Source organism: Tetrahymena thermophila, assembly GCF_000189635.1.
Source record: "Tetrahymena thermophila SB210 genomic scaffold scf_8254667, whole genome shotgun sequence".
Lineage (NCBI taxonomy): Eukaryota > Ciliophora > Oligohymenophorea > Hymenostomatida > Tetrahymenidae > Tetrahymena > Tetrahymena thermophila.
The window spans coordinates 889,925-900,788 of NW_002476434.1; the positions used below are offsets into that span (position 1 = coordinate 889,925).

Below are 10,864 nucleotides of genomic sequence, written 5' to 3' on the forward strand. Positions count from 1 at the left end.
ACTTTTCTTTAAACCTGTTTCTTAATTAAAATATTTAATTAATTAAAAATCTCTTAATAAATTGCCAAAACTAAACAGTGATTATTTTGAAAATGAATTTTAGTAAGTTAGTAAATTAAGAACATTATTTAATAAGTTTATAACAACTATAATATAAACTTCATATTACAAATTATTAATTAGAAATATTATTAAAATATTTAAAACATTTTAATAATAAATAAATAACTAAATCAAACAATCAATCAATCAATCATCTAAGCAATAAATAGCTAACTCTAATTATTCTTCTCCAGAAATTACTTTTTCAAATTTAATTGAAGTGTGAATGGGAAATCCTTCTATTTCATTCATTAAATAGGCTATCTTTTCTCTGGTTACTTGCTCCAAATTTTTTCCAAATCTTATAACAGATCCCAAAACTTCTTCACTTTCATTTTTTATAATTTGTTAAGCATAATTACTTTTACTATTTTAAATTTAATATCCCTTTAACACTCCTTTTTACACAATTATATCTTTCTAAAACTAACTTAAAATTAGTACTTAATAAACCTTTTATTCTTTAATATCTCCTGCTACAAAAAATCCATTACCGTTGATGGCTTTTTAACTAATTTCTTCATGATTCTTATCACTTTATGATACTAAATTCTGCTTTTAAGAAAAATCTCCCTATTTTTGATTTAATTTTGATGTTCATGTTTAAAAACATATGATTTTATAGAAATTGTTATTTAAAAAATGAATACTTAATAATGTAAATAAAATATTTAATGTAATAAACAGCTAAAATTAATTTTAATAATAAAACATTTAATTTACTTACTTCATTAAATTTAGCCTTTTAAAATAATTTTCTCAACTTGGAAAGGTCTTAATTTGTTATATAAGAATCACATTCGTAACACCAAAAGCTTAAATCAGAAAAACTAACAGCAACTTAATGATCTTAATTCTATTAATTATGCATAGCCATATGACCTTTAACATACCTACTGCAATAGACGTTATTACAAATTAAGCAAAACCAATTTTCACCAACATTTTCACAATTGCTACATTAACTCCAAAATAACTATTATCTTTTCTGATAAATAGTCTCTTCTGTTTTTTTCAAATCTAGCTTTAGAGCGTGTGGACAATTAGTAATAGGTTCTACTGCAAATGCTTCTTCGCCTGTAAATGGATCTATAAAAGCCTATCCTGCCTATAAATTTATCATATTTATATGTTGTTTTTCTTATTGTTTACAAAATATAATAATAATAAAATATATGAATTAATAATTTGATAAGATAAATACCTTTTAGACAAATAAATGTTAACAGATCTGATTAATTATAATCAGAAACGAAATTACTATGTAAATTATAAATCAAACAATTAATTAAAATTATTAAAGAAAGTATTTCTACACAATTGATTGTTTAAAACCTAAGAAAATTCTTTATGTAAAAATGTTTATAAAATAAAAAAATCAAATTGCTTGCTCATTCATTCATTCATTTTTTATTAGATAAAAATTCATTTTAAAATTTTTATTTAATTGTTTAAAATGCTAATTTGAAACAAATTAGCATGAAAGGATTTTTATTATCTTAAATTAAAATTTATTGTCAAAGAAATAAATAATGAATAGATCTTTATTATTAATCAAATTAAAATTGATTTTTAATAGAAATTGTTACTGAAGAATATTTTAGCTAGCTCAAAAATAATATTTTTTTTTTAACACTAAAAATTTAGTCTAAAAAAAAATAAACTCCATTCAAAATAAAATTAATTATTTCATTTGAAGATTTTTATAATTTAAATTAATAAATTTAATATTAAAATAAGAAAAAAAACAAAGTTAAATAGCAAATAATTGTTATTTTAACTGATAAATTTTTTTTTAGTAATATTTTATTTCTTTAAAATTTTCAAGCTTCAAAAAAAAGAGAAATATTATTTGAAATAGCAGTTCTAAGTTACTATAAAATAAATGAAGATCCTAATTTACTCTTATTTTAGTAAATGAGTGTAGAAAGTATTTGTTTTTACTTATAAAAGACTATAAAATAAATGAAGATCCTAATTTACTCTTATTTTAGTAAATGAGTGTAGAAAGTATTTGTTTTTACTTATAAAAGAATTATTGATGAATAATATATATTTTGTCAAGCAAATATTTCTAAAATTAGGATATTATTCATAAAGATACAATTTATTTAATTATTATAATCGTTATAATTACGTAATTGAATGCTGACATCAACAACTAATTATATAACTAAAAACAATTTTTGATATTTTGGTAATATAAAAAATTATAAAATTTGTTGAATTAAACTTTTTTGAATGATTTAAATATTATATACAGAAAATTTACACAGATTTTTGTATTAGTAATGTATTAGATGAGTATATTATTTTTCATCACTAATAGATTTTGCAACTATAATAGATAATTTATAAAGAACTTGTTTTTTAAATTTTGAAGAATAAATAATGTTTTTACTTATTAAATATTTTATATGATTTGTTTGTTACACAGCAATAATTAAATGAAAATTTAAGCTTTAAAAAATTAAAACTAATTTTTATTGAAAATTGAATTAATTATTTATAAAATAAAATATTTATTTAAAATTTTACTTTAACTAATTTTTTTCCAAAAAATAGATATCTAATTATTGAAAATAATAGGAAAGCTTAAGTTTGCTTAACATTCCTAATCAATTACCTAAATTTTAAGTTAATTTTGACTCTAGTTTATTAAATTAATTAAAGTATTATTTGATCTTGGAATACTTTTCTTAATTTTTATTTTAAGTAAAACTTGATAAAGAGACTCTCTCTAAATTTAGTAAAATGTCAAGAAAATAGAGACATAATAAATTAAATTAGATATTATACAATTTTGTATCAGTTATTTTACAATAATCACGTAAAAAATTTATCTGGTAAAATTAATTATTGCATCATAATAGAATTTAGAAATGATATTGGCTCATACAAAAGTGTTATGAATTTCTAATATCGTAATAAAAATTTAAAAATTACTAGAGATATACATATTAATCTTAAAAAAAAAATTAATGACGATATTTGGTTTTTAATTAAAAATCCAATGAAATATCACCTAAAAGAATTAAGAATTCAAAAAAATATATTAACTTATTTTTACAAATTAATTCAGTTAATAGGAAGTATCTTGTCTTATAAAGCTCATCAAAAGGTTTAGATTAAAAGCTATAAATCCATTATTGATTACATATTGCCATAATAAAGAAAATATAAAAAAAACTAATAAAAATCAAAATAAAAAAGTTAATCTATAAATCAATCAATACAAAATCTAAATTTCTAATTGGCAAGACTCAAATAAACATTTTGTTTATTCAGAAACTAAATCCAAAGTTAAAAAACATTTTAAAACAAGAATAAACCAATATTCAAGAATTGAGGAATAAAAAAAGCACAATTTCTTAAAATTTGAATTCAAAACAAAAAAACATTTGCGTTTTGCTTAATACATTATTTATCAAAGAGCCTGCCAAAAAAAATGTTGTTTAAAAGTAAGCTTACAAAGAGGGAAGCCATGATGGCTAAAGACTATGAGTAGCAGTAAAAATTAATGACAAAAAGATTAGAGAGTGAAACAGTACATTACATAAAAGAGTTCTACAAATTGCTGAATACATCCTATGAAAGGATTTAAGAGTGGCAATAAATTTAATTGCAAGAATCTAATTGCTTAGAAATGAGCGAGTAAATTAATGAGATGAAAAAGAATATTAAGCAATTTAACAAACAGAGAAAAAACAATAGAGATATAAATTATCACTTATCAAATAAAATAATAAATGCCGAAATACACTTTGAATTAACTCATACGCTGAACCTCTTAACCTCAATAGTAGAACTTTATTAATTTAAATAATTAATTCTAACACTTTTTTTACTTGAACAATTAAACAAAAATCTTATATTATTTTATTTAAAAATATTTTTAAAAATCAATTTAAAATAATAATAAATAATTTTAAATTAAAAAATGAATATTTAATTTGAGTTTAATATTTTAAATTAATGTTAACATGAACAATTAAAATTTAATTGATTGCTCGTCTTCAATTGTTTGATATAGATTGAATTAATTTATTATTATTAATTCATATTATTTAAGACATGAATAAAATCTATTTAATAACTTTTTTAAAAAAAATAGACATACAAATGCAAAACATTGACTTAAGTTTTAATGGAAAAAATACAAAATAATAATAAAGAACAAAATTATTTGGATGTTTCTACTAATTAAAATTAATAACAATCTTTGGAAGAGAAATCTATACAATCTTAATTTTTCTAACCCTTATGTGCCACAGGATTACTTACTTATCAAGTTTTAAAGGCTATAAAAATAATAATCAAAAATAATTAAATTATTTCTCTAAGCATGAACTAACAAGAAGAATTCATAGATAATCTGCTTCTAATTATGCTAGTAAATTAATTTATAATATTTTATAAAACAATTTCATTCATTTTAAGCAAGAAAAATTAATTTTAAATTAAAACTTTTTCATTAGTTCAAAATAATTTATCAAACTTTATTTAAGTATTTGAGGAAATAATTAATTCAAGAAAGACCTTTTAAAAACAATTTCAACCACATTTTTATTTAATCGGTTTTGATAAGAAAATTAATACATTTGGTAAATATTTTTAGAATTTATCATGTACCACAAATCAGCTTTAATTTTACTATTTATTGATAAAAAAATTTTAGATATTTTTTTAATATAAATCCACAATTAATTTGATTAACACAAGAAGAGAAAGCTATTTATAGATTTTAATTACTTTTCACAATTACTTTCCCTTCAAACAAGAATATTGATTGACTCATTCAAATTACAAATTTATTACAAAAATGTTATTAAATGTAATAAAAAATATTAACAAATGATAAAATAAAAAAAAGCAAATTAAAATATGTTTTAAATGATATTTTATCATCAAGTTAATTTCAATATTTTGATTTTAAAGTTGAAAGCTTTCCAGAAAAGAAATTGATATAATCCAATTAAATCAATTGTAACAATTTATTAGATATTTATTTATTGAAATATTACATCATTAATTATATCCTTAAAATCAATAATGACACAATAAATAGTAAATAATTGAACTAATATTGATTGATAAAAAAATTTTCAAACATAAGTCTTATTTTTTTATTTAAAATTAAAATTTTTAAGTTGATGAACTTAATAAAATTGAGACTAAAAATTATATAAAATTTTAATTATTTTAAAGATTGAATTTAAAGAAGGATTCATTTTAATTTTTAAATAGCTTTTTTTTATGTTTTACTTTTAAGATTTTGAGAGATTAAATAATTTATTTTAATAAAATTATTTAGTTATGGAATGGATGGAAAGGCAAAATAGAAAAAAAGATATTTAAAAACAGTGTGATTGTTATCGAGTCATGTCTTGTTTCTAAAAGATTTGCATTCAATGCCAGTATTTTGAAGAACATTAACTTATTTATTGAGAAGATTTAACTAAAAGAAATGAGCTTGTTTTTAAGAGTTTTGGCTCTACTTGTTCTTGAAGTTAATGATAAACAAAGTTATAAAAATATTAGTAAAGGTGGTGGTATGAATTACACTAATAACTACCTTCTGATGAATCATTCTTTACTTGTAAAATAACCTATATTTTTAAGTAAAGTATTTGAGATAGCTGAGAGTATGATTAAAGTACTTTAGTGTCTCATGTAATGTGAATCAGAAATTTAGTTGCATAGAACAGTTTAGATGCTCAATAAATCTAAATATCTGGAATAAAGTGGGATATGTATTAGCAAATTAGTAGAAAAACTAAATAGAAAGTGTTAATAACAATCAAACGTGTTATTGAATAAGAAATCAATCATACAATATTGTTTACAGAATTCTTCTTTGATGGAGTTGCTTTTTATTTTATAAAATCTGCTTTCTGGCAGTAAAAAAATTATAGTTTAATAATAGCTTAACGAGTTGGATTTTATTGAAAAAATACTAACTCCGTTTTATGACATTTTTTTCCATCAAGAGTTCAACTTGGATCAGATCGTATGTGAAGACGATGAGGATACAGAAGATGTATGTTTCACTGCTCGTATTTAGCTATTAAGGATAATTATTCAATTTATTTAAAGAGATGAAGATAACACAAACATAATTAGTAAATTTATTTCTACAACAGAGCACTTTTATTTGTAAAATGTAGAGATTCCTCTATTACTTCACCTTCATCATAATTCTCAATCAGCTATCAATGGTCAGGAAAATAAAAATAAAAGCTAAGAGGTAGATGGTATCCTGAAGTATCGCAATCTTTTCTTGGAAACAAATGGTAAAGATATCTTAGAAAATGAAGACTACCTTCAACAAATAAAATCTGAAGAAATGAAAAAGAAAATTTAGGATCTTTAATACCCTAGCTAGATTTCAGAGAAGACAATTGTCTAATGCAGAAAAGATAGGCTTTCTTACATTGAAGACAAAGGGTTGATGCATAAAATTATCGAGTCTTTCAAATCTGTAAATTAAAATTGTTAGTTGAGATTCTGGTTAGGAAGCTGCCTTGAAATTTTCCTAAAAGGATCAAATTGGTATCATTAAGTCTTTGTATTTGAGACAAGTCTTTTGTATACTTTGATCAGGTAGTATATTTTAAACTAACTATCGACAACAAATAATATTCAAATAACTTTGGATGTTCTTGGAGAATTAGTGAAATTCAATCACTTAAATGTGATTTATTTAAATCTTATCTTGAATCAGGAAGGCTGGATAACTAAAATAGAATAAAAAATGTTCTCAAATATTGTAGACACAAATGTTTTTTTGAGAAATCTTTACCTAACGTATGAATATGCAGAATTCTAGAAGATAAGCATTTTCAAAAAAGGGATCATTCAAATGAATAAAAATGAAAACCTATTTAGGATTTTATGCGAAAGCAACAACTTCCGTACTTTAGTAGAATTGATAAAGAGCGTAAATGAAGACAATCTAAATTAAGAAAATCTTTGTTGCATTAATTCGGCTCTTGTGATTTTAATATTTTCATATTAAAAAGGTCATTTCAAATAAATCTTAGAACAAATTTTCAAATATTTTAAAGGACAATAGACTTTATCTCTCTTTTTCTAAGTTATAAATGTATGGCAAAATTATCACTAAGTAAAAACTAAGGAGCTATACAACTTAGAACACTCAACAAACATCCCAATTCATTATTTCAAAATAATTATTCAATAATTTAATAATTTTTATTAACAAAATTTAATAAATTGAAAATTTTATGTAAAAAATTAATGTCTTATTCTTTTTAATTATCTAATCCAATATTTAGAAAATAAATAAGCAATTATTAATTTTTAATTAGTTCTATAATCCATCTATTATTGGACAATTAATTCAAATACAAAATATTAAGTTATCATTATTGTTTAAAATTTTGTTTAACTTGATTTTTAAATATTATTAAAAAAAAAATTTAAATAATTGAAATTATTTTAAAATTTTGTAATTTTATAGGTTAAAATATCATTTATTGTTTTAAATTAATAAGAAAATAATTCTAATTACTATGAAAATTAAGTAGAAGTAATGTGAATTATAACTTTTAATTTATTGAATTTAAATAAGTATATTTATTTATATTAATATTATTTACCTTCTACAATTTAATAATTATCATTGCAATATTAAGAAGAAGTATTATTTATTTAAACGTGAAAGACTTTATATTATCAAAAAATTAAATTTTAGAAGCCATAAATTGATAAAGCTAATAAATTAATGGCTGACCAATCAAATAAAAAATTACCACAAAGAGAAAATTCTTTAAAATTTACATATACACCTAAGGCGCATAATGAGAATTATTGTATCCAAGGAAACAGCGAATGCAGTGATTTTTAAAATATTATTTAATGCATAAAAGATTAAAATATTCTAAAAGATAAAAAAATAAATGAAAGGGAACAAAATCAAGCTGGAAAATGCAACATATTAACTAATATTAGATATAGTTAAGGAAAATAAATTCAAGATTTGAATTAAGATTCTTAATAAAATGATGGAGAATCAGCTGAATGTGTTGATTGTTTTGAAAGCTAAGAAAATTAAAAATAGAATACCACTTAAGAGATTCAGTAAGAAAATAAATGTATATATAACCATTTGTAATTTGATTTAGGCAAAAATCCATAAAGAACAGAAGAATAAATAATAAACACTAAGGGATTTAAAGCCAAAAAGCAACCCGCTCTCATAAAAAATATGAAGAAGTGGCGTATTAAGTAGAATTTAAAAAATAAATCTATTAATTAAGAAGAATAACAATAAAACTAATAAAGTTTCAAATAATTATGTGATACTACAAAGCAAATAGTCAATATTTAAGATAATAAATCAAATAGCTAAAAGTATTAAGCAGTGACTGTTGATAACAGCCTCTCAAAATTTATAAATAAAATAGAGAAGTACTAAAAAAATAATACTAATAATCATATCAACTAAGTATTTAAATAGCAGTATGCTGAGAAGAGTATATCTCCAATTGACTCATCAAAAGAAGACTCTATCCAAAACGATAAAAATAATATACTAAGCGAAATAGAAAATGAGTTATAAAAACCTGAAATTATTAATTTAGCACTTAAATGTACTGAGCAGTAAAAACATTCAACTTAAAACCAGAATGTAAAGATCTTACAAAGTTAACAAATAAATGGAACTCCATTCTAATTGATTAAACAAAAATTCTTGTAAGAGAAAAGTTTAGTCAGAAATCCATCGTTATAAAAAAACTAATTTAATTAAATTTCTTCTAACTCTACTCTAAGAAATGTTGAACAAATTTTACTTTCCTCTTCTTAATCTAATGCTGATACATAAGCCAAAAATAATAGATCTCAAAACCTGAACAATAATAAATTTAGTAAAAAGAGAAACATTAGTGTTTAAATGGTTAACAGTAGCAATAATGCCTTGAAAGCAAATTAAAGTCAAAATTAGGCTTAAGAATATCTATAAAATTATATCAATACAGCAGAAACTAACCATTTATTATTAAGTAACTTAAATAAAGGAATAATCTAACCACCACCATAGGCTCAATAACAGGAAACTCTGTTTATACCAAAAGTTATGACAAGAAATGCCTCTTTTTTAAAAAAAGGAAATAATCTTATATAAAATATAACAAATTTTCAGAATTCCTCTCATCAATTTATTAAGCAAATTGATAATAAATATAATTAAAATAAAGTTAATTGTAAGGAAAATACTTCAGTACCTTTATCACCCAGCTTAAATAAATAAAATCATGAAGTATTCTAATTTAATCCATTCAATATTTCTAATTCTTAAAGGAGCTTGTAAACCTCATAAAATTTCAATTTTTAAAAGAGTTTAAAATCATATTTATTTTATTAAAATAAATTTATGGGTTAAAAATAGCATGAGTTCTTAATGAATAACTTCAAATGTTTACCGAAACTAAACTCATTATTAAACTAACCACAACCTAATATTAATAATGAAGCTAATAATTAAATATTTAATAATTTTAGTAAAGGACTTATTTCAAAATTAAATTAATCCTAATCTGAAAAATTTATATCTAATAAATAAAACGAGTAATTTTAGCATTAATTATAATAGGATGTGTCACCTAAGAGAGTTTTAGTATGTAGTTTTACTAACCAATATTCCTGCCAATAGCTTCAAAAGCAAAAATTAAACGAAATAAAATAGAAAGAGGTAATTAAAGAAGATGATAACATTAACTAGGAGGAAGCAGGCATAAAGTAAATAACTTAAGAAAGCTAGCAAGCTAACTTTAATGAACTTTCAAATTACTACAAATAAAAGTATGAGTAAGATTTAAATAATAAGAATTCAATACCTGTCTAATTCAACAATTAGAAAGGTTAAAAACTAGATAATATCCCCTAAAATAGGATACTAAGAAAAAAGAATTAGTCATAAGATTTAAGATATTAATATAATGAAAATGAAGATGCCAAATTTAGTGAGTTATTTAAATAGTCAAAATAACTTAATGAAGAAGAAATCGATTTACTAAAACCATGGAATATTAATTGAAAATTAATATAAAAGAATATAATTATTAAATGTAAAACTACTTTTTGTAAATATATTTTTCATAAAAATAAACATTAAATTTGCTCAAACTTTATTATCAATTTTTAAAATATCAAAAATGTTTGGCCACTTTAAACCCTTTTTATTAAATCCAGCTCAAAAAATATTTTTCTTATGAATTTATTTTGGTGTTATTTTTTTAGCTATTTTTACTTTCGAAAAACTCAATTAAAGCAAGATAAATAAATTAATTAATATATAATATTTTCTCTCAATACTTGTGTTAATTTTTTTTTTTATTTTGGATTTTTTGAAATCATACAAATTAAATAACAAAAGCATTTGGATTTATTTTCAATAAAATATGTTAAGTATAAATTTTGTATTTTAGCTTGATATTTTATTTCTAAATTAGTAGAAATAATTATTACAAAACTTTTAAAGAATTGGATTAGGATTTATTTATTTATTTATTTTAAGCTTAATATTTTAAGTAAGATTAGCTTAATCTAAAATTTATTTGCAAATGAGAGGAAAAGCATTTTTAATAAATTAGGAAATAGTTGAGAAAAATAAAATTGATTTTTGATAAATTAGAAAATAATAATTCTTTTATTTTTCTAGTTTTCTGAGAAGTTTATTTTGTTTCTCATAAAATTTATTTTCATAAATACAAATTTAAAAATAAAGCACTAAGATTTT

At 20.8% G+C, this 10,864-nt stretch overlaps 3 protein-coding genes across 3 annotated transcripts; 2 read left to right on the forward strand and 1 right to left on the reverse strand. All coding sequences in view use genetic code 6, as the record gives it.

Moving 5' to 3' along the window:
* Nucleotides 1–249: 249 nt before the first annotated feature.
* On the reverse strand, nt 250–1,225 carry TTHERM_00031680 (Zn-finger in ubiquitin-hydrolase; the record flags this gene model as incomplete). The annotated part of the gene is made up of 2 exons (XM_971873.2): nt 250–675; nt 830–1,225. 2 exons carry the CDS (start codon nt 1,223–1,225, stop codon nt 250–252), a joined length of 822 nt encoding a protein of 273 aa, XP_976966.2.
* Nucleotides 1,226–3,550: 2,325 nt separating this feature from the next.
* Nucleotides 3,551–7,342, forward strand: TTHERM_000031688 (hypothetical protein; the record flags this gene model as incomplete). The annotated part of the gene is made up of 3 exons (XM_012797114.1): nt 3,551–3,904; nt 4,217–4,495; nt 5,417–7,342. The coding sequence occupies 3 exons, from the start codon at nt 3,551–3,553 to the stop codon at nt 7,340–7,342; spliced, it is 2,559 nt and encodes an 852-aa protein (XP_012652568.1).
* Nucleotides 7,343–7,849: 507 nt separating this feature from the next.
* TTHERM_000031689 (hypothetical protein) lies at nt 7,850–10,162 on the forward strand (the record flags this gene model as incomplete). Its single annotated transcript, XM_012797115.1, has 1 exon — nt 7,850–10,162. The coding sequence occupies one exon, from the start codon at nt 7,850–7,852 to the stop codon at nt 10,160–10,162; it is 2,313 nt and encodes a 770-aa protein (XP_012652569.1).
* Between the last annotated feature and the right edge of the window lie 702 nt (nt 10,163–10,864).